The sequence below is a fragment of the Anopheles arabiensis genome, chromosome X (genome assembly GCF_016920715.1).
Source record: "Anopheles arabiensis isolate DONGOLA chromosome X, AaraD3, whole genome shotgun sequence".
In the NCBI taxonomy this organism is placed as follows: Eukaryota; Metazoa; Arthropoda; class Insecta; order Diptera; family Culicidae; genus Anopheles; species Anopheles arabiensis.
In genome coordinates, this window is record NC_053519.1 from 24,367,731 (window position 1) to 24,393,148 (window position 25,418).

General features: G+C 40.9%; 1 protein-coding gene across 11 annotated transcripts in view; it reads left to right on the forward strand.

The window, feature by feature from the left end:
- The window catches only part of LOC120905753 (breast carcinoma-amplified sequence 3 homolog), a 165,624-nt gene that overhangs the window by 35,381 nt on the left and 104,825 nt on the right, over window positions 1–25,418 (forward strand). Inside the window, exon 7 of one of the 11 annotated variants that reach the window (XM_040316830.1) lies at window positions 17,820–17,935. The exons of 9 other annotated variants lie outside the window; for them this stretch is intronic. In XM_040316830.1, the coding sequence (XP_040172764.1) occupies window positions 17,820–17,932 (113 nt within the window). In that variant the 3' untranslated portion in view covers window positions 17,933–17,935. Of the gene's footprint in view, window positions 1–16,756; window positions 17,776–17,819; window positions 17,936–25,418 lie in introns of those variants that run through there. One more of the 11 variants, XM_040316833.1, reaches the window with a different exon arrangement.

Below are 25,418 nucleotides of genomic sequence, written 5' to 3' on the forward strand. Positions count from 1 at the left end.
CTTGAAAAATAATAAATTAAAGAGATGAAAACTGAACACATTTTCAAAATACTCTAGAAATGAGTAAATTGATTTGTAAGGCATAATTTAAATGACTGTACAGGGCTACGAAAGATGATATGATAATTTTGTAAAGTTTCTTAAATGTATTGTATTGATGTTGAACAATTGGGAGCTATTTTTTTCTTTTTAATAGAAACAATGGGTATGCAAAATAGGATAATTCGATTTTCAATCTTAAGACTTCTTTCCCATCTTAAACTGTGGTTATTACAGGATTTTCGAATATTATATTGACAAATGCAGCGAGTTGAGGGTTTGTTCGAATTGACTCTTTCAGTGAGTTCATTATTTTGTTCGAAAGTAGGCGTTGACATGTGCGGCAATACTGTTGAGTCAATTATATGCTCGAACAATAAAACAAAAAATACGCTAAACTTGTCAATATAAATCTAGAAAACCCTGTGTTGCGAAGGGAACAGAAAACTATATATAGTTTCAACTCGGTGATGAGACGGTGGTTTCGCACCTCTCATCTACTCGGCTGTTTTATTCATGTAACAAATTAATTGAAAACACTTTTTTAAACAAATACAAAGTACAAACCAAATAAAACGTGTTTTTATGCTGGGCGCCTTTATTTACAACATTTATTACCAAGCATGTATGGTCCACTAGATCATGTATGGTAAAATTTTGTAAGGAAGCAGATAGATAAATCCGATGAAGTTACGCCCAGAAACAAAAGCCGGCATCGCGAAAGGATTGATTAAAAATTAACAATAGTTAATAATGAACCAGAGTTGTTAAAAATTGCTCGGATTTGGCATGGTAGGCTAATAGCCAACCTCGCGAAAGAAATTGTTAAAAATTAACCAGAGTCGTTAAAAATAGCTAGAATTTGGCATTGGAGTTCATTTGTTAAATTTAACGACTGGTCCTAGGTCATCGTTAAACAAACTATCGTCAAGAGCGTATGCTATGCAAGTTAACAGTAGTTTAATCATAATGCTCGATTTTTTCTGCTTATTTTATCAGGCATGTAAAATAAATGAACTCGGTTAAACCAAAATGAACTTTAAAGTTTAATGTGTTCATTGCTTTGCGAAGCCGGCTGATGATTAGAAGTTAGAATATTATTATTAAATTAAGTTTAATGTAACATCTGAACGATTTTTGTATATATTTGTATATTTATTAAATGATCGACAGACCTCATAAGCCCTCTCGATATATGTAAGGGTACAATAGGAATATAACATAAATAGTCACACGCTTTACAATAACACAATAATAACAACAATAACAATTACAAGTACACTAAAGATTCTGGCGAGAGGCGTGAAGTAAATTAATGCGACTCAACACATTTGCCATCGTCATGCCGGGCTCATACGCATCAGATTCCGCATTCAGAGCAAGACATATACGCAAAAACGGGTCTCGGGAGGCGAAGGCGGTCCTTGTCTCTGGGATGGCCAGCATCGCCCGAGGGCGGAGAGTTCTTGCAGGCACGTACAGCTGTATCGACGAGAGCAAAACCGGACAATCGATGCTACCATTGAGAAGCCCAACGATAAAAGCCAGCCTAGCATTTCGTATTCGGTCGTCGAGTTGGGGTAACCCGAGCAACAAACACCTTGTTGTGTAGTCGTTGTTGCTGCCCCATGAACGGAGCGCGAAACGGGTAGCCTTACGCTGGATGGACTCCAAGCGCGCAACCCCCCGAGCAGAGGAGGGCCACCACACAACGCTGCCATACTCCAGCACTGATCGAATAAGAGCACAATAAAGAGTTTTAGTGCAGATTGGGTCAGAGAGCTCGCGAGTCATGTTAACGACTAAACCTAACAATTGACTGCATCTTGTCACAACGTGATCAAGGTGTTGCTCAAACGTGAGTCTCGCGTCGACGAAAAAACCCAAGTCCTTGACACAATCGACTCTCTGCAAAGTTTGCCCGTTTAGCGTGTAGTCGAAATGCACTGGAGAGCGCGAACGGTTGATGGTGATGGTAACACACTTATCAACACAAATGGTTAAGGAGTTTCGCGTGCACCAGTTATCGAATTCTTCTAGTGAAGCCTGGAGTATGCGATGGTCGTCTGGTCCCTGGATTTGCCGAAAGATTTTGATGCCGTCCGCATAGAGCAGGTGATTATCTGCAGGAAGGATCGTGGAGACATCATTTTTTTTTTTTATTCAGGAGTAACGGTCCAAAAAGGCCGTATTGCTTAAGAGCATCATTTATATATAGGACAAATAGTAAAGGTCCCAGATTGCTGCCTTGAGGGACGCCAGAAGAAGCACGGAGGGATCTAGATAAATGGGGCCCCATCCTAACGGAATAAGTGCGGCCCATTAGGTATGATCTCAGCCAAGCAACTAGGGGATCTGAGAGGCCAAGTCTGTCGAGTTTTGCTATTAATATGACGTGAGATATCCTATCGAAGGCGGCTTTTAAATCGGTGTAAATGACATCTACTTGAAGGCGAGCATCAATGGATTTATGGCAGCTACTGACGAATTGCGTAAGGTTTGTGGTTGTTGATCTGTTAGGGACAACTCCGTGCTGATCCGGGCTGATGTAATTGCGGGTAGAGGCCAGTAACGGTTCATAAACAAGCAGCTCAAGCACTTTTGCAATGGCCCCTAGCGATGTAATGCCGCGATAGTTAGAAGCCTCATTCTTGCAGCCTTTCTTATGGATTGGTGTTAACCATGAGACCTTCCAGGAGACAGGAAAGGTGCATGAACGTAGTGATTCCTCGAAGATTTTTACTAGTATCGGAGCAATCGACGCAGTGCACTTTTTCAGGATCACTGCCGGGATGCCATCAGGGCCGGCGGTGTAGGACATCTTTAGGCGGTCTATGGCGCAGGTGATTGACGAGGTATTAATGACCGGAAGCATGGGACGAAGTGCATCTGCGGGTGTGTTATTAAGTGCAACATGAAGAGCCTCGGGGTGCATGTTTTCAGAAACAAAAGTGTCCTCAATACGTGTAGCAAACAATACGCACATATCTGGGAGTGTGCAAGCTCGGTTCCCCTTGTAGCGGATCAAACCTGGGAAACCGGAAGATTTGCGCTTATTGTTTGCGTAGGTCCAGAAGTGTTGAGCATGCACGCGCAGCTTTTTTTTCTATATTACGTACCTGCGGTGGAAGATTCTGTTATAACGTCGATAAAGTGCGTGGACGCTATTGTGGTAAACCCGCAAAGCGGGACACCTTTGATCACGCGAGTTACGATATGCAGCACGTTTCGCTCTTTTCAATGTACGTAGTGTGCGGTCACCCCAGGCCGGACCTCGATGCGGCTTTTTGACGGGGACGCATTCGTTAAGTGCCGTTCGCATAAACTGAGAGAAATCATCGACAGCATGATCAAGAGTTACAGTGTCGGACAAATCAATAGGACCAATTAATAATGTTTTATTCACTTACCACATTTCATTGCCTAAAGTGAATCAATATTTACCAAATTTTCATGAAAGCACTTTTCGGATGTTGGCTTAAAGTCTGCTTTTAAAGTTTGTTGATAAGTTAACAAACAAAAAAGTTATGATAAGAAATATTTAAAAAACCCAAAAATCTTGCGCCAAAATAATAGGACCAGTATAGAAAATTTTAATATTTTAACCATTTATCATTTATCAACAACTCCGGCTTTTAATTCGCAATGTGGCCAGCCCGTACATTTGAAAAACTAAAGAAAATAACAAAACAGCCTTATCCTGGGCTAACTTGGTAGCATTTAATATTTTGTTTCATGCCCTTTGTTCCGGATGACAGCTCGCATCCTTTTAGGCATGGATTCCACCAAACTTTTACAAGTCGATGGCGGAATGCTGTACCAAGCATTCTCTATATGCTTTCACAGTTTCTCTTTAGTTCGAGAACCTGCCGGTGGAAGCTTAGCTTTAACAATCTTCCACAGGTTCTCGATCGGATTCAGGTCAGGCGATTGTGCAGGCCAATTCATGACGTCAATTTTTTGATCAACAAACCATTTTTTAACCGCTTTTGCGGTATGTTTTGGATCGTTGTCATGCATGAATTGCAATTTCAATGGCATCTCCCACTCTGCATGAGGCAGCATGACAGTTTGGATGATGTTTAAGTATCGCTGTTGGTCCATGATATCTTTTATCCAAAAGATAGGACCGACACCGTACCAAGAGAAACATGCCTAAACCATTATGTTGCCTCCGCTGTGCTTCACGGTTTTTAAAGTGTACTGTGGCCGGTAGGCGGTATTCTTTGGACGACGCACAAAGAGTTTCCCATCCGAACCTACCAAGTTCCGACCATTCGTCCGGACTGGTTTGGACTCGTTCGACCACAGTACATTTCGCCACTTGTTCAGGTTTTCACCTGCCCAGTCGTAGTGCTCTCGAGCAAACTGCAACGGGGCTTGAATGTGGCACCGTCGAAGCAACGGAACTTTGCGGGGATTCCGGCCGACCAGGTTGTTTTCAAATAGGTGACGCTGCACTGTCCGATCACTTACGGAAAGTTGCTGCTCGTCTCTAATTGTCCTGGCCGATTTGAAAGGATCAGCCTTGCACAATCGCGTCATCCGAGCATCATCCCTAGCGGTTGTCTTGCGTGGCCGACCCGTTGGTATTTTCGTGCCCGTGCTATGCAGCGCGTTATACACAAATGTTTTGGATCGGCCAAGTATTTCCGCGATTTTTCGCTGGGAGTACCTAGCAGCGGACAAAGGTTTGATATCGAAACGCTGTTGTTGTGTGGAGTGTGCACTACGGCCCATCGTTGGAATTCCTTCAATCAAGCGCTTGAAGTAGTGCACCCAAAAATACACGAACTAATTGATCGTGTGAAGTGTTCTAGGCAACGGCTAAGAATACAGTGTAAGCGATCCAGCGCTGTGACGCGCTTTTATACCCACAGCCGAAGGTACTCACCACTATTTCGTCTCTCCGTGCAAAGGGAACTCAAAACCCTCAAGCGAGTGCCGTAATATTCTCGCATTAGTAAATTAGAGCATGTTAATTAAAGACACAGCGAATTGCCACTGCGCTAAGCGTTTCTACAAAAAAAAATGTATACGCATTATTTCACTAATTTAAGTTAAGTTATCCGACAACTCAATAACATCGAAAAATGTTATTTAATAATAATAAATGATAACTATTTTAAAATTTTCTAAACTGGTCCTATTATTTTGGCGCATGATTTTTGGGTAATTTTTACATTTCTTATCATAACTTTTTTGTTTCTCAACTTTTCACCAAACTTTAAAACATTCTTAAAGTAAACATTCTAATAGTGCTTTCATGAAAGTATGGTAAAGATTGATTAACTTTAAGTCATGAAATATGATAAGTGAATAATAAATTGATAAGTGGTCCTATTGATTTGTCCGACACTGAAAAAAGTTCGAGCAGTCAAAAGATTCGTCATATTGTGAGATCAATCTCTCGAGCTTAGGCAAATTAATACGACTAAAATTGAGCCGCCTTTCCGCAACATTAGATGGTAGTTGGGCGGTAGGAGTATCAATGTTGAGATTGAACTTCAATGGTGGATGGTGGTGGTCGACCGGTAGTAGGGGGTATCAGAGGTAAATATATATATATATATATATATATATATATATATATATGTATATGTATATATATATATATATATATATATATATATATATATATATATATATATATATATATATATATATACATATTTAATGTGATGGGCAGGTCGACCCACGGTAAGTTCAGTTTGACCCGTGGGTGCAGCGACTCTAACCCGTTGGTGCAGCGAGTTCGTATCGGGTATCGAACCTAGCGCGGCCCGACCCGACCCGAACTCGTTGCACCAACGGGTCGGAGTCGGACCTTATGCTTTCTCGCACCTACAGGATTAGTTGTACCCACTGAACCAACTTGTACATTTCGGGTCGACCCGAACGACTCCGGGTCGCTTACGGATGGCTCCGACCCGATAGGTTCGGGTCAACCCGCCCATCACTAGAGCAGACAATGGATCAGAATATTTATAAATGAAAAAAGATTATGAAATTTAAATAAAACAGCCTTCTATCGCAGTTCATTCAGGCGTAGCTATTGAAAATGGACTGCCGAAAATAACGTTATTTGATTATAGTAAGAGCTAGATGCATCGTAAACAAACATCCAATCAATAACAATTGTTCTCCAGGATGCTTGGTCCTTTGATGCAGCCTCCCTTCCATGTAGACACCCGATTTCCGACAGGTCTCGCTTCACCTGATCTAGCCATAGAGCTCGCTGTGTGCCCTGCTCCTCGAGCCGAACTGGGGATCGCTGTCGAACATCTTCTTGGTGGGGCATGAGACCGCAATCCTCATAAACTGCCTCAGCCATCGTATCCTGCCAGCCTTCGCCACCGCCGGGATGCTTGGTTCGCCGTACAGCTCAGCAACCCCGTGGTTCATCCTTCTCCTCCACACTCCATGCTTGAACACAGCGCCAAAGATGGTCTGGAGGATGCGTCGCTCAAACACGCCCAGAGCGTTTGCATCCTCCGCTCGGATGGTTCAGGACTCGTGTCCATAGAGAACCACCGGGCGAATCAATGTGCAATATATCTCACATTTCGTGCGGGTTCGAAGTCTTCTGGATCTCAGCAGTCGATGAAGTCCATAGTATGCACGATTCCCCTTCATAATGCGTTTCCGGATCTCGCTGCTGATGTCGTAGTCCGAAGTAACGATAGTCCCGAGATAGCAAAACTACTCTACTATCTCGAGATTGTCGCAGTCATCTAATACACTGCTTCCCTGATAGTCTGAGTCACCGGCAAACAGGTACTTCGTCTTCATCGCATTGATTCTCAATCCAATTCTTGCTGTTGTCCTGCCGATGATGTCGATGTCATCCGCGAAGCCAAGAAATTGGAGAGACAGGTAGAGGATGGTGTCACGGATGTCGTGGTCTAGCCCCGCGCCTCGAATGACACCTTCCAGAGCGATGTTGAAGAGCAGACATGAGAGTCCGTCACCTTGTCTCAGACCCCCCCAAACGTCCAAAACGCGATGAATGGGTAAAACTATGGACCTGAGATGGGGCCCTATCTCAGTACCCAAACTGGTACCCAAAGGCAGACAATTTTGGACTTATTTTTTGAGAGAGAGAGCTAAAAGCTGATTCCTCCCCTCTTCTCCACTTCTCTCTAGAATTCCATTTGTATGAGTTCTAGGAGAAGGGGAAAGGGAAGGAGATGAGAAGTAAGTGAATTAAAGTTTATGAGGGAGGGGAGGGATACATTCACCAGTCACCGCCAATATCGAGAATTTGACAGTGGCGGGTGGTGTTTGGTTCATCGGCGTTCCGTGTGGACCACGGATGCTTAAAGAAAATGTCTTGTATATTTCCGTACAGTATCTCATTGCGGCGGAACCTTACAAATGTTATTGCGCGGTCGAATCAGGAATCGCGCATCGGATCGATGGAAGAAGGGAGTACGAACGAGGGGGGAGAAGAGGAAGCACAGAGAAAAACGCTACACATTCACTCATACATTCTTACAGCAGCAGGCAATTCGCGAGAACATGAAATCGGGACAGTATATTAAAACGCTCGCGAATGAGTGCAAGCAGGTGCGGTATAGAAGATAGAGCAAGACAGCCTAGTTTTTGTTCAAGCTAGGTCCAAAATGTTTCCTTGGGCCTGTGAGATTCGAAATCCTCCAATGTAAAGTTCGAAACTCTCACCTTGAACTGCTTGGGTAAAACTATGGATCTGAGATGGGGTCCTATCTCAGTACCCATACTTGTACCCAAAGGCAGACAATTTTAGACTTATTTTTTGAGCGAGAGCAAAAAGCGGATGCTCCTGCCTCTCTCCTCCTTCTCTCACGAATTTTATTTGTATGAGTTCTAAGAGAGGGAGAATGGGGAGGAGATGTAGCAAGAGGTTTAAATATAATCTAATAATGAGTAGAGGGGGGAGCGCACTTACCGTCACTGTCAATATCTAAAAATTTGAAATTTGCCGGTGGTGTTTGGGGTATCGGGGTTCCGTGTGGACCATCAAAGCTAAATGAAAATGTCGTGTATATTTTCGTACAGTCTTTCATTGCGACGGAACCTGACAAATGTTACTGCGCGGTCGAATCGCGCATCGAATTGATGGAAGAAGGTAGTACGAACGAGGGGAGAGAAGAGTAAGTATAGAGAAAAACGCTGCACATTCACTCATACATTCTTACAGCAGCAGGCAATTCGCGAGAACATAAAATCAGGAGAGTATATTTCAACGCTCGCGAATGTGTGCAAGCAGGTGCGGTGTAAAAGATAAAGCAATACAGCCGAATTTTTCTTCAAGCTAGGTCCAAAATGTCTCATTGGGTAACAGCCGGATCAACCTCCCAGAGAAGTCGTACCGCTGCATGATGTCCCATAACTCACTTCTGTATATGGTGTCGTAGACCGCCTTGAAGACGATGAACAGGTGGTGCGTTGGGATTTTAGCGTTCTCGGCACTTCTGGAGGATTAGCCGCAACGTAAAAACTTGGTCGGTGGTGGATTTGTCGCCAACAAACCCAGCTTGGTAGCTGCTGACAAAATTTGTAGCAAGGGGCGCAAGTCTGCATAACAGGATCTGGGACAGGATCTTGTAGGCGGCATTGAGGATAGTGATGGCTCGAAAATTCGAGCAATCCAGCCTGTCGTCCTTTTTGTAGACTGGATGAATGACACCCAGTTTCCACTCATCCGGTAGTTCCTCTTGTTCACAGGCTTTCACAATCAGCCGATGCATTTCGACTCCCGCCTCATCACTGCCAGCAGACTTATTGTTTTTAAGCAATAATTTAAGCAACGCTTCCCAAGCGTTGTCGCGTACCTCTCTGCCACATCAGCACACTTCAACCGGTCCAGGTTGAGCCTTGGGGTGGCCTGACTCCGTTGGTTGTTCACCACGGAGAGATTCTCCAAACAAAAACACAAACACGCTTAGATCTTTCTTTTTTCATCACTTTATTGAAACTGTTAAATTACATGATTTCACACATTCACGTACGTTGACACACAATATTTAACATTTAAAATCGATCGCTCCTATGGTGCAAAGGTTGAAGTGGCTGAATATCTGCGTAGATCCGGTTGCACACGTTGTTAAAAAAAGTATGAAATGAGGCTGCGCGATCTACAAAACATACATTACGAATCATTCGCGCAGCTTCATTTCAATGTGCACAACACTTGAACACTTCTTCTTCTTCTTCTTATCCGGCGCTACAACCGCTTTGCGGTCTTGGCCTGCCTCTGGAGTGTCCGAAACCGCTCACGGTCTCGCGCCTTCGTCTGCCAGTTCCAGGGGCATTGCGTTGGGTCGGTATCGTTAAGTCCGTTTCGTATCCTTCTGATGCTTTCTGTAGTCAGTTGTTACGTGAGACTGGGTGACTGGCCCTGCGCCCACGTGGCCGTTTTATTTTGCGTCGGGTTGCCCCCCGACGTTCAGGCACCCAGTTTCCCGGGATACCCACCCCCCTCCTGGTTCGCCATATGCCACCATCCGCCCAAGGGGTTGGATCTAGCCCGTGTACCCAAGCTTGGATATGTGGTGACACATGTTACCACTCTGCACGACGAGGACGTGTCGGAATAGGAGTTGGATGGGAGAGCCTATGTTATCCCTCGGAGGGCTTCGGATCCCATCCCATTACAGAGCTAACACTTGAACTTGAACACTTCACAAAATGATAACACCAAGCGGTCAGGAAGCTGACACACACGTGGCTGCTCGCTGCGGATCCTTGAGCTGTACTGAGGATTTCGTGTGGTGCAGCAGTGCAAGCGAGACACCGATATCAGCACGCCCCTGCGAGCAGATCAAACTGAGCGCGTTGGCGGAAAGTGAACGAGCACATTTACACATTTGTACTCGCCTGTAAATAGCTCTATCTTTGTAGTAGGGTTGTCGTTTGTCAGCTGGTGAACGCTAAAACTTCCGATTGTTGGTGTGTATGCCTTCTCCTTTTCCACCCGAGCAAGTCTCCTAGAACGATCTTCACATCATATTTTGGGCAGTTGTCGTATTCCCTCTCTAGCTGCATATAAAAGGCCTCCTTTTCGTCATCGGTGCTCTCAAGGTGCGGACTGTCCACATTCATAATACTCAGGTTGAAGAATCTGGCCACCACCCGATCACTCGCGCGTCTTTCCAGCGTTCTAGTAGATCGTGCAGTTGCTACGGTACTGGCGCACCATCATGCCTTTCTAGCACAACTCCTGAAGTGCTACTATCTCGAAGCCGCGGGTTCAGACCTCATCGTGCGCAATACGGGTGTTTCGTTATACGATCAGTCAGTCATCCGATGAGAGGGTTTAGCAGTTCTATGTCCCGAGCTTTCAAACGTTAATCCTTGTCCTTTGTGTGGGTCTGAATCGATTGGTCCGATACTGTTCTTCTTTTGATTGACAATTTGTTGCGTAGAACAGATGATTTATTTTTATTTTTTGTTTCGTTTATGGTTTTACGAGGATGGCTTGCAAAGGCCTCTCCAATAACCTCCCGTCTCAGCGGAGGACCGTCGTGGGCTGTTTACAGTCCTGCAGCGAGGCAATAAATAAGAAACCAGCGCAATTCTGGATTTCATTAATCTTTCGTTTAGAACAGCGGTCGGGTAAGTCCGGCCCGCGGGTCAAATGCGGCCCACGAATGGGTTTGACTGATTTTGATCGATGGGACTATTCGTAATTACTTATTAATTACTGATTATCTTAATTACTGATTACTAATAATTACTGGTAATCTTTTCGAATAGCTTTTGATACCATCGAATTCTTTCAACTTTAATTAAAGCACTATAAAATGACGGATTGTTCGGTATGTTCAAACTCGAGATCAATATTCCCGTAAAGTTTACATAAAAAATTGCCTTTTTTTGGTTGGCTGTAGAAAAAAAACTAGGAGAGATAATTACTTTACATGTACATCTTTTTAAAAATAATTATTTGAACTTACTTTCACATTGCACATGATGTTTGTACCAGTTTGTGGACTAAGGTGCCATGTCTAAATTCCCCTTCTAAACTCATACACCTTGGGATGGGCCCACCTGTATATTATACTCCCTCAGATAGCTGCTCGAAAACTGCTATACAATGAAAACAGCTGACAGGCTGAAATTTCAGTCTACAAACTTACTATGGAAAGGGCCCCAATATTGAAACACAATACGACGATTATAGGAACCGTACAACCATTTTAGATACAACAAAGCAGTCACAAAAATATGTATTTTTTTAGAAAATTTCTTGTGTTTTATGCTAAAAATGGTTGTGATTTCGAAGATAAAACATATTCCAATTGATATGTGTAAAAATATGTATAAATATTTACCTTGCTGGTACTTGAATCCAGTAAAACACATCTCTACCACTGCAAATTGCACCACCATAAGTACATTTTCTCTAGTAGCTTTTTGTTGTGGGCAGCCGTGTCGACCCCTGTACTTGTCTTGTCAGTCGCGCTGCTACTTGTCATCGTTCAGGAGGACGACAGAATGTCACGCACATTGACACCCGTTGCCAATCTGCCGAACTAGAAAATTAACCACTGATTTCGTTATTTTTTTTTATTCAGTAGGGACGGCTACACTGATTTCGTTATATCGACAAATAAATTTATCTACTCGAATTGGTTGATCTCATTCGCCTCCTTCAATTGGTAGATTAATCTTCTATTTGTATAAAAAATCACATGTCACGGTGTTTGTTGCGAGCAACCTCCGAAACGGTTGGATCATTTTTCAATGAAACTTTGCACACACATTATGGTGGTATGAGAATCGGTTTTAAGACGTACATCATTTTCAGATGTTACAATAAACTTAATTTAATTGCAATTCTCTAATCCCATACCAAGAGCAATATTGTTGTTGTTGTATACAGCACTTTGACACTCGGTGTTAAGTGTAGTTTACACTGGTTTCAAAACCCCGCAAGCAAATTCGAGCAGTTTGCGAGCTCACATGAGGCCTTGCAATCGCGAAAGCTTTTTAGCGCTGGTATATGAGTACAGATATTCCCCGATATACGCCATATTCGATGTATGCGATTTTGGTACGTTATGTTCTAAATTTGACAGTTCTTTCAGCAAATTGTACAAATTTGACAGATCGAATGTCAAATGCAAAATAACTTCCCTTTTATTCCAATTTTAAAAACCATTTCAAAAGCCATACACCTCGATATACGCCATACACGATATACGTAATTTCGCTATACGCGATTTTCTTAATTTGACAGTTCTTATACTAATTTGACACATCAAATGTCAAACTCAAAATAAATTCCCTTTTGATCGAATTTTAAAAATCATTTCAAATGGTACAAAACTGTAATTTTTAGTTGAAAGCAGATCAAACAACTAATTTGATGGCTAAGCTAATTCAAGCAGAATGATACGAAAATTTGCTACGAAAACATCAAAATTCAACTTACGCTAATATTCGAGATACGCGATTGCCTCCAGTCTGCATTAATAGCATATATCGGGGAGTACCTTTATATGGTACATGGTTTACGGGTCCAATAAACTCCGTGGTAAACCAATAACCCAGCAGTACCCAAACGGATGTTTGTCATAGCAGATCTTAATCACCTACTGTTATTACGACCGATAAGAAGAATCGAAGCTTTGGGATAAAATCATAGTAATCATTGTAATCATTTCTTCGTATTTTGTATTTCTAGGATTACAAATTCTTCTATTTTTAATTAAAACGAGACATCAATTTTATCCCGTGTGAAAACGGGTAAATCAGCTAGTTCTATACTTAAAATCTAACATTCTTCTTTGCAAGCCATTTCTGGCTTGCAGTTACCTTATACCGGGTAGCCCCGGTTTACTAAAAGCTATTCGTTGATTTTATTGTTTGTTACAAATGTGGTTTTGGTTAGAGTTGTTCATACAGATTAGTGATACGAAGGAATTTTAAAAGTTTACGCTGGCAATCGCTGCTGTGTCGATGCTGTGATCCAATTTGCAGGTGATGCGTTCCGCCGTATAATTATGGCATTCGGTTAACCATAACGGACGGTAATGTCGACGCCACAGAAACTGCTTAGATGTGGGCTTGATTTTTGCAATAAAAAGGTGTGGCTGAGCCTATCCGAAGTGGTAATAGGATTCTCTGGTCTAGGTGTGATGGATGGCCTTTCCATAGCGGTGTTATGGTCTTGATGGTTCTTAGGAAAGTGCGGCCGCTGCTAACCCAATAAACATTCCAGGAATTGGCGATGTTGGTTTTGTTAAAGCGAATGAAGTCACGGCATGGAAGAGTGTTATGGCAGAAGGCCGGGTTATTGCGTCCTGCGTTGTCTAGTCGTTCTGCTATTACGTTTCCCTGGATACCTATGTGACCAGGAATCCAACAGAATGTGACTAGGGGTGAATTCAGTATATTGCAGAGTTGTTGGATGTTCGGGTCGCGGGTGGTTCCAGATTCAAGTGCTTGAAGGACACTTGCACTGTCGGTGAAGATCACGCTGGGTTTGTCTCTGCGTAGGCCTTCATCAGCAGCAATAATCAAAGCTATTGCTTTAGCGGTGAAGATTGAGGTGTGGTCTGGTAGTCGGATGGCGCTATTGTCGATGCTGGAGTAGATTCCACTGCCAGAACCGTTTTGTACTGATCCATCTGTGAATGTGAGATGGTGGTTATGGTAGTTTTGCTGAACGAGTTCGACAAAATGATAGTTAGCAATGACACTATTGCAACCAGCCCTAAGCTGATATTTGATGGTCCAGTCTATATATAGTGGGCGGCAGTACCAGGGGCGCCAACCGATTTAGATGAGTTTGGTGACTGAGGGCAGTGTTTGTCCTGTTAGTGTGGTGAATTCCGCGTTTGCCCTTTGGATTAGGGCATCGGCCTTGATGTTTTTCTCCATCATTCGTCCTGCAGCTGCTACTATCTTGTCGGTGATAATGTGGTCTAAGGGTTGAAGTCCGCTTTCACACATAATTGATGCTATGGGACTCGTGATGAAAGCCCCAGTAGCACAGCGGATGGTGGTATGGTAGAGTGGTGCAATTTGTTTTTGGAAATTTTCCCGTTGCCGGGAGACTATTTCAATGCCTTAGAGTAGTTTTGTTAGAAGCCAGCTATTGGTGATTTGAAGTTGTGTTTGGCGATAGGCGTGTTGTTGAGCGTTATCAAGCATTCTGAACATTCTGGTTCTTCGCTTCTCTTTTGACCCGTGTAGTATGTGCTTTAAATGTGAAATGACCATCAAAAGTCACTATTTGTGCGTGTATTTGGTTTTACTGAGTTATTGTATGTTATGGGTTTTAGAGTATGATATTTGCTATTGCAGATGTGAAGTATCTTGGATTTGGAGTGTGAACTTGTTGAACGTGACCATTTCTGAACTAAATTGACTCCTTCGTGTAAAGTTGTACGTGATTCGGTTCTATTGTTGGATGCTGATACAAGAACTATATCATCAACACACATAAAACATTTAATGTTACTGTGCATGGGCGGAAGAGGGATTCTACACTGATCAGAAAAAGAGTGGTTGAGAGAATGGCACCCTGCGGAACACCATTCTTTTGGACATGCAGGTCAGAAGATTGAATTCCAATTAAAACTTTAAGCGTAGAGTTGGCAACCAGATTTACACACGTAAGTTGGCAACCGGCATACCCGGGTATTCCACACGTTTTGATGCAAAAAATTAACGATTTTCATAGGTAAACAATGCTTTCTATATTTTAATGCTGTAAGAAAGTAATGCCGACCATATATTCAAAGATTTTCAAAGACTCTCAAACATCAGGCATAACATAAGACGCTGAGAATCTTTGCGAATCTTTGAGAAAATTGACGATTGCAGCGATCGGCTAACTGAAATATGAGTAATTGTGCTATTCGTTTATCGGTTATCACTTTGGAAAATGTATTCAATTTTTATAATTGAAAAAGTCTAAAAAAAAATCCGATTACAAATTTATTTTCTATTTAAAGCTCCAAATACTGCTCGAGTGGCTTTATCAGTTTCTCAGAATGAGAAAAATTGACGATGGCCACGAGCTCGCGCTTGAGAACAAGTTTTGAGTGCTTGAGAAACTTAAATTAGTGCTTGAGAATGTTTTCTCAGCTTGAGAAAGCCCCGTGGCCCTGCGGCCTAATATGGAACATACGTTTCTCGAGAAAATGAGCGTTGAGAATCCCCATGGCCCGTGACCTAATATTTACTTGTTGTAGCCAAGATCGACAAACTTCATAGGAAACAGGGAGTTTCATAACAAACAATAGCTACTTTACGGAAAGTTCCAATATAATCAATACGCATATTGTTGCCGCTTCAATTTACAGTCGTAGCTGCAATATTTTGGCTCAAACACACCTATTTTTGTCTCCAAGGCATCAATTTTGTACAGCGTGTCTTATTGTTTGCCTCTAAAGGATCATTTAGACGCAATCAGCATTCAATAATGCCGAATTGCCACCCCTGAATATATGTAATTTTGATAACGCTTCTCCGATTTGTGTCAAATTTATAGCAATGACTGTAGAAAGCATTGATAATATAACAAATACAGGGTTTTCAAGTCGGAATCAAATGTCAGCATAACAATTTCAGAAACTCAAGATGCAGTTTAGCTGTCAAAAGTTGTTGTTTCACCGCACCGATGCTATTTTTCACAAGCGCAATTTGATTTTTAAATCGCTCAAGTTGTATTTTAGAGGCCTCTCGCATCGTTTCGCAAATTCAAACACGCATTTTGAGATTATATGATTGAGATCAATGCTGTTATGCGTTTATATGTATGAAATATCACGTATTTTTGGTAAAAATGGCGATTTTCTGTGCAAAAGGCTACATAAACATTGTACATGTTTACATACGCTAGTGCTCGTAGCTTTTTGCACAGAAAAACTCATTTTTTACAATAAATACGTAATGTTACATAAATATAATGCTAGAAATACACTAAATGATTCATTTATATACGAATAATCGCTATTGAAAATAGCATCGGTGCGGTGAAACAACAACTTTTGACAGCTAAACTGCATCTTGAGCTTCTGAAATTGTTTTGCTGACATTTGATTCTGACTTGTAAAACCCTGTAAAATGAGTTTTTTGTGTTGTTAGGGTACGGGATCAACATAACTTGCCAAATTAACGTACTTCAACACTCATTCGTGCTGAAATGTACACTAATACAATTAAAAATATTACAATATTGCATTGTTCTCCCGTTCTAGATATACAATCATTTTCAAGCAATGGAACATAGAATCTAGAACACGGTTTGTGGGTTGCAAACTTTTTATTCCTCTTGTGTACAACATGGGATGTCGGTCGAGGCCTGCCTGTACCACACTCTAGTGGATTTAGCTTTCAGTGACTGATGTATCCACCATAGCAGGAAAGACTGTGTTACGTATGGGAGCGCGGTTCTTTCGGGACTTAAACGCTTGACGGGCTTGTTGATACACCTGTTTCCAGCTACGTTCGAATCGCAAACCGCCTGCTTCGAATCGCTTGGCACTACGATCGAGTGCGTGCATCCCCAGTTGAATCGCGTGCCAGTACGGTTGAATCGCGTTCCACTATGGTCGTATCATATGCCACTACGATCGAATCGTGTACCGCTACCATTGGATATCGGAAAGCAAGAGCATAGTAAACTGTTTGTTTACGTTGGAAATCTGTTTCTTTCTTCGCCGACGGCATTTTGTTTGTAAAATACTAATAAAAGGGAATTATTCTCTGATTATAGGCAAACCCCACGAATATTGGTTGAAACCATGGATTTTACCATCAACAACGAACACCGAATATTAGTTGAAAACAAGGATTTTACCATCAACAGGGACCACGATATTCGTTGATAACAAGGATTTTACGTGTAATCAGTGAATAATTACCTTTTATTAGAATACACAAACGATTGCCATTGGCGACGAAAGAAGCAGCTTTCAAACGCAAACAAACAGTTTGCTATGCCCTACCTTTCAGAAATCCAATGGTAGCGGCGCACGATTCAATCGTAGTGGCACGCGATTCAACCATGGTTGCACGCAATCGATCGTAGTGGCATGCGATTCGAAGCAGGCGGTTTGCGATTCAATGCAAATGGCACGAGATTCGAACGTAGATGGAAACAGGTGTAAGTCGTACGACTTGACAAGTGTATCTTGAGACTGCCCCAACGTAGATTACATATGCACACGATAAAAACTATTCTAAACGGTTGAATTGTTGATTGCTTGCTACCATGTGAAGTGCCCTTAACACTAGAACCGCCGGACCCTTCAACCTTACTAGAACCGCCATATGAGATAATTTTGTCCTGTTTGTTATGTAAACATATGTAGACATGTTTACCTAAGGGTTTCTTGTGGTTAAATAATTAACTCTTTAAGCGCCGCGTCATATGAAATCGCATGACGGGTTTGCTCACCGCTCAGTTTTGTATCTGACGCTCAGTAATTCTCTTGAGAATGAATGAGGTAGGAAAGAGAGAACGAGAACGATATGTGCTACGCCGGTTATCGCACTGAAACAAAAGAATGATAACAATCGCACGACAAATTGTCGCTTTCATCGCTCGCTTGCCATGCGCCATGCAACCCGAAAAACTGTGAGGCCAGGCCGGCGGTCGAAGTGTTGATAAACATCATAATTATTTAAAATAAAGCTTGATTAGCAACTCATTTAACATAAAAAATCAAATTGAGATCATATATACCACATACCAAAGATACCAAGGTCAGTTTTATTTGCATTAATATCACATTAGAGGGCTTCTAGTGATAAACGCTTATAATTATTCCTTACAGGATTGAACGACTGTAAATCGAGGCTTCTTCTTCTTCTTCTTTGGCTCAACAACCGATGTCGGTCAAGGCCTGCCTGTACCCACTTGTGGGCTTGGCTTTCAGTGACTAATTGATCCCCCCCCATAGCAGGATAGTCAGTCCTACGTATGGCGGCGCGGTCTATTTGGGGATTGAACCCATGACGGGCATGTTGTTAAGTCGTACGAGTTGACGACTGTACTACGAGACCGGCAAATTGAGGCTTATAGCTGTAAATTATTTAAACAGTCAAATGATAAGTAGTGTTTTTATGATAATAAAACAATTCTTTTGTTCTAAGTTGTTTGGGTCTACGTAAAGGTCTGTGACTCCCTTAAGAAACATTACAAACATTCGATGTCAATACAGCTCTAAATGGCAAAAGAAGATGACAAAGCTTTTTTTCTTAACCAAAGGAACATCTAGATTAATTATTTCATTCGTCTATAACACATCTTTAGGTTTCTTGGCATCAGGACAAAATATTACATTGCTTCATCAGAACCTGGCTCACATGAAAAGTATACGCACGAAACTATTTTAGTACATTTTTTACGTAATGGTCTATTTTATGTGTAGAATTCGTTAGCACTTTTGCTCTCATTACAAGACATGTGAACCTGGCAGCGCTGACGAGACCTTCCAACACCTGATACAGGCAATTTAGCGTTAACGCTCTTATTTTCCACATGTTCTTTGGAAAGATCTTCGCCTAGCTTGAAAAGAAAATCGCGTCTGGATATCTTTTCTTTTGTAAGTTCTTTGTACAAGACCCATGTATTGATTTCCGCCAGATCCAAAATATTATAAAAATAATGAAAAGGCCAGCTTCTACTGGCATTTTACACGGAGTACTTTCTACGCATTCCTTCTTCTCAGTCTTGCAGAAGCACATCCGTCACTCGTTGCCAGCAGGAATACTAGCCATCACAAAATGGGACAAAAATGTCCGATATGGCGGTTCTAGGTTAGAAATTATTTTTTTAAAGAACCATATGTGTTACGGATGTAACTAGAATAGCAAATAGAAAAGAGCCGAAGTCCTGCTTCTTTAAAAATTGCTTTCGCAAAGTTAAAAAACTTGCTTCACTTTATTTGCATTTTGGTTCGCTACAAATCTTTCGTGATGGCGTTTGCTCCATCACCCAACGGGACAAAAGTAGAAAGCTTGGAGCAAAATAATCGTTTGTCACGCTCTATCCTCTATACCGCGCTTGCTTGCACTCATGCGCGAGCGCTCGAGTATATTCTCTCAGAACTGAGTATTCGCAGTTCAACCCGTGCAGTGAGAATGTATGTGTTAATGTGTAGCGAAATTTGTCTCTGTATCTCATTCCCCCACCCACAAAAAACCACATTCACTCTCCGCGCACTCTTAAAGTTTTGGCGCGCACGCTACATACAACACAATACAAAAGGTTGTTTTAACAGCGCGCACTGATCTAAGTCGCGATGGTTAAATCGGAACGCCGACGCTCCAAGTCAGAGATATTTGGTCTGAAGAAAAAAGTTTTTCTGATCAAATCGACAACACACACGCCGCGACGACACACATCGTCACATCGACCGCCGTCGATGGAAGTGAGTGATGTTCTAAAAATAGATCTGTGGGGCGAGTGAGAAGGGGGAGGGGCGTAGAACAAGAACGTAAGCGTGAGTGAGTCGTCGCGTGCGTGTGTGTGGTTTGGTGTACACGCGAGAACACATTGTTTTGCTCTTTCCTGGAACCCACATGTTCTACATTCTTCTGATTTTAAGCAACCAAAGTAGAACGGGAAGTAGAAGGCTACTTCATATTCTACTTTCCTTACTACTTTCGAGCGTTTTGACTCGCTTGGGCAATCGCTTCATTCGTTCTCTCTCGGTCCTTTCTCTCACAATTGCTTATTCTTATTCTTATCCGTATGGTTGTTATGTGTTACAGGATATGAAAAGGCGTTTCTTCAATCTGAAATCATACCTGATACCAAATCTAGATGGGTTGTACCCCAAATCTAGATGTTGACCTATGTCCAGTAAGCTGTACCAGCTGTGCTATTATACAGCATGCATTTATTATCTAGCATTTTTTAAACTTTTTAGATGCAACGACCATTTTCGGTCAAAGCCTTCCTGTACCACTAATAGGCTTAGCTATCAGTAATTTTAATGCCCATAGCAGGATAATCATCTCAGCGTATGGGGGCACGATCCATTCGAGGCTTTTACCCATGCCGATGTTATTGAGTGGTACGAGTTGACGATTGTATCACGAGATTGACTAATTATTTGAATTTCACTTAACATTTAAAACAAATAGCTTTTTTTAAATAAATCGTTTACAACATCACGGCACTCAAACGGTTGTCGAATGGAACATAATGCTTCGAATCGAATGGCTAAATATTGGAATCATGCCGAGTGCCAAGATCGAGTGTATATCGTCGCATAAAAAATAAATACATTTTATTTTTCGTTGTTCATACTCGCATATTATAATACATCTTTTTTTTTTTTTTTGTTCTGCCATATGAGTACAGATTTAAATTTTATAATAGTTATTTGTCTAGTTAAGACAAGCTAAATTATAACAAAAAGTATAATAGATGTTACAAATTGCACCATAATACCAAATGCAACACCATTTTTGGTTTCGCTTACCGCGATTTTTATAAACGATACGCGACGAAGTGCGATGAATATTCCTGTGAGCATGGGAGAGAGCACAGGCAACACATACTGTGTGCGAGAAAGAGTTAACAGTTATCTTGCATGCAGCAAGCAACAGCCGGACAAAGCCGATTTTTTTTTTCAAAGAACGGAACGCACGAACGACAGCACCTTGCTAACAATGGGGCCCTTTCCGTTTGAAATTCGTAGGCTGAAATTTCAGCCTGTCAGCTGTTTGCATTGTATAGCAGTTTTCGAGCAGCTATCTAATTGAGTATAATATACAGGTGGGCTTATCCCAAAGTGTATGAATTAAGAAGGCTGATTTTTATCGCTTCTGCTTCTGAATGAAGATTGTAAGAGTGTTTTGAGTATTCGTAAAGCCTCCAGAAAGCTCGTTGGAGCAAAAGTTTTCACTCGTTCTGTCAAAAAGTGGTATTCAAATTTAATTATGAAAAAATGCTATGAGACCACCTGGACTACATACACTTTGATTCCAGATTCCATCACCTGATTTCTTTAATCCACCTTGGGATAAATGTAAACAACACCGTGTTTTCGAGCAGGTACTCGAATCTAATTCTAGCTTTTAGGCTAAAATTTTCTAGACTGAAAATCGCAGGCTAGTTTTTTGTGTGGTTTTGTATGGAGTGTTTACATGATTTCAGCCTCCAACTGTCAAACTCCATACAAAAAACTTACTAGAATTGTGAAGGCCCCCAATATTGAAGCAACTAAGACCGGAACGGAGTGAACGGAAAGAACGAATTGAACGGAACGGAAAGAACGGAATGAACGGAAAGAACGAAATGAACGGAACGGAACGGAATGAACCGAATGAACGGCATGAACGGAACGGAACGGAATGAACGGAAAGAACGGAAAGAACGGAAAGAACGGAATGAACGGAATGAACGGAAAGAACGGAAAGAACGGAATGAACGGAACGGAACGATTTTGTATAAAGGATCGGAACGGAACGGCCTACATAAAGAACGGAACTTTTTTACTAGGTTCGGACCGGAACGGCCAACACTAGTCTCAAGCAACAAAATGAGCATGTTTTCTTGCTCTGTCTACTTTGATGATCTGTTGGCTGGTGTTCAATTCCAATGTAACTAGCGAGATATGCGGAATGAGGAACGGGCGAGAAGGGTGGTCTGAGAAAGAACCAAGGGGTGCGGTCTGAGGAGCAAGCAAAGTGGGTATAATATACAGATGGGTGTATAGCTCTTCCCGCCAGGCCATATTGATAAATAGCTTTGACAGGTCGAGGGACGCTTTTACATTGTACCGTGGAGAAAATTCATTTCAATTGAAGGTGACGTCTGGAAAATCAAATAAGCAAATCTTAATAAATATACGAAAACTAGTATCTTTTAGTTTAACCCTAAAAATTGTAAAAATCGGTGTGGGGGCAAAAATATACTGTTCGTGGCCTCACGGCATTTCATTTGGGGGGCGGACGTCCAAATTGGTCGGTAAATGGCTGAGTAAATCCATTCTAAAGAAATTTGCCAAAAAGTTCGAAAAATATTTGTTCTGCGTTAAGGAATTTTACAGTTGCATGTCTCGAGAAAGAGTGGTCCAATCGGGATGAATTTTGATATGTGAGTTTGAAGCAACGGATTTTTCTAAATACATGTGAGTCCAGCCGATTCTGATACCAGCTGACTCCAAATGAACCAGGACGACTCGGGAAGACTCCGGACCGCCCAGACAACTCCGGACGGCATCGGACAATTCCAACTAACGCAATAAACATGCTTTCCAGTTCTGCCCAACAAAGCAGACAGAGCGAGAACATGCTGATTTCGTTGCATGGAACCACTCGCAAGCTTGTCATGACCAAAAGTTCGAAGAAAAAAATTCACCAATCCGGTCAAATAAGTTATATGAGTATGACTTCCGATCATCACTGTTGAGCACGCGACGTAGACATGGATTTTATTTTAGACATGAGTTTTGTTGAAAGTGTTAGTGATTTTTTTCAAAAAAGGTTTGGAAGCTTGGTCGGCGTGACAGTTAAGAGGGCACTCAGCACAGCGTTGTCAGTTAGAGTATCAGGCTTGGCGCAAACACTCACATGCCACCTTCGGCATTTAATGAATCGCTTTTAATGATTATCAGTAATGATTATTATCAGTAGTTATTATTATCTGAAAAACGTGATAGTTTTTGTTTTCGGTCGTCACCATCACATGATGCTCACGACATTTACTGTTTGTATTTACGCCGAAAATTGTGATTTTGGACTTCCAGTCGTTTTAGACCTTTCGCAAAATCGAAGGAAATTTTGTTCTTTTGAGATATTTAGTTAAATATTTATCGGAATATTGCTCATCGTGCACCAAAACAAAGGAAATTCAAATTCCCAACTATAGAGACCTGAAAACATACTAAAATAATGAATTAAAAGCATTTCCTTATCCCGATGACAATTATTTTTCCACATGAACAAAGCGTGAAACTCTGAGTGGAGCGAAATGCATGCCATATTGTTGAAGCGGTTCAAGTTTACTGTTTCGATCAGGCGAAAAATTTGAAATTTACCGTTGCACTCTCGGAATGTTCTGTCTTTTCGGAAAAATATTTCACCTTAAAAACATGCCAAAGACTTAAAGCCATATCGTTGAACCATAGCGTTCTTAAATTATTTTTAAAGAAATAATTATAATCTGCACAATGAGATTGAAATAAATGTTATTAAAAAAGTTAGATTAGTATTTAACATATTATTCATTATATTTCTTTATTATAAAACAATATATTTATGTGTTATTGTTTTGCTTAAATTCATTAATATTCATTTAAATGATGAAAATATTAACTTAATGCAAACTAATTTCAATGGTAACAACAGTATTTTTGATACTACACTCAGCATTAAAGATGTCATTGATTTTGGCTCATCGGATAAATGTGTTGGTAACAATAGTATACATCTATTAGAATTAGAACATTTGAACGGTTCTATCTGTATGAAAAAAAAGTAATAAATTTAGCAGTATGTATCCCTTTACTGCTTAGATCAGCGATTTCAACATTCAATCCGGTCCGCGAAAGGTTAACTGATTTTGATGGATGGGACTATTCGTAAACAAATTGCTTAATATCTTTTCGAATAACTTTTGATACCATCGGATTCTTTCAACTTTAATTAAAGCACTATAAAATGACGGATTGTTCGGTATGTTCAAACTCGAGATCAATATTCCCGTAAAGTTTACATAAAAAAATTGCCTTTTTTTGGTTTGCTGTAGAAAAAAAACTAGGAGAGATAATTACTTTACTCAAATAATTATTTGAGCTTACTTGCACAAATTAATCTCAGACTTTGCGAGTTGCCTTTCGTCAGTTATCCGGAATGTTCACCATGATGGACGAAAGCAAGTTTTCTCGACGAAATTTTTAGAGAAAAGCTTTTCCATCATGTTGGTCCAGAAAAAATCGATGGAACACATGTGACGGATGTTGTACCAGTTTGTGGACTAAGGTGCCATGTCTAAATTCTACCGAAATTAACTTAAAATGAACGCATTGATTTTGGGCGTCATTGTTTGTCGTTGCGAAGCCAGTGGACGCGATTTCTGCTTCCTGATATATGTGTTCATGTTTCCCAAGTACTATCGATACACTGTTTGGCGACTTGTATCGATCTCCCGGCCCAGATAATGCAGTAATTTAGCCACTAGTCCCTCTGTCTTCATTTTATGCATCTTTTGGAACCTCAAAAATTAACCTGGGCTTTCAATGCTTTGATTGATGGGGGGGGGGGTCTGTTGTGTCATGGGATACTTACTACTAATACTAATACTACTATGCAAAGCGCAATTAACATTTTGTTACTGCGGGTGAAGATAATCCCATGATAAACCCATGAATTTGTCAATTTTGTTAATGCAACCGTTATGTAATTTTAACATTTTTTCATCAGGACAATAAGACATTCGGAATGAAGGAAATCGCAAACGAAATTTTATATAGATGAGTTACGCTCTCGCTTACGAAGCCCGGTTACAATAAATTTATTTAAAGTTTTGCATGCGACTTTGCGATGGGAGAGCATTTAACTTTCCCGAACGCAATACAGTCATTACAAAGTTTTAAACATATTAAAATAGCTCCATAGTAAAAAATAATTTCACAATATTTTTTTGTTTTATTCGTTCTTCTTAATTTCACAAAAATCTGTTGGTTTCCTTTAAATCTATTTTAAGGAAATTTTAGATTGTATTGAAAAGCAAAAAACGAACATTTAAAACCCTCTGTAGTTTTAAAGTAGGTATTTTCAATTTTAAACCTTGCTTAAATGATAAAATTACAGAAAAACAACAATTATACCTTAATAGATTCTAAAACTTTAAAATGTACTAATTTAAGTGCAATAATAAAAAAACACCGCATTCTCCTGGCCCGCGGCACTCGATCATGTACTAAATTTGGCCCTTTGCCTCAAAAGTTTTCCGTTCGCTGGCTTAGATCGCTGCGTAAGGGATTCTTTGAATTGTGTATCAAAAAGATCAATTGATGCTTGGGTTGGTTACCTCGTGTGATCACAAATATAACCGAAAATATTTGTTTATTCGTATTCGTGTATTTTGGCAAGTATGGTATATTTATGTTCGTGGAATTACGCAACAGGAACTGCACGATCATTGTTAAATCACTTTCCATTGAAAGCTCCAGTCATGATTATTTGATAATTTTCTCGAAAAATATAGGTAAAAAGTTTCTTTTGTTGTTCTTATTTGGCGCGACAACTGCTGGAGGTCTAGGCCAGCATTTACCACAAATGGGTATAGTTATCAGTCAATTCTACGTATGGGCGGCATAGTCCTAACGGGTCGTGCTTGCATTCCTATGATTTTAGTTTAAAGTTTTCGCCGACAGAGCAACTCAATTCACCAGATTTTGTTGTACAAAATAAAC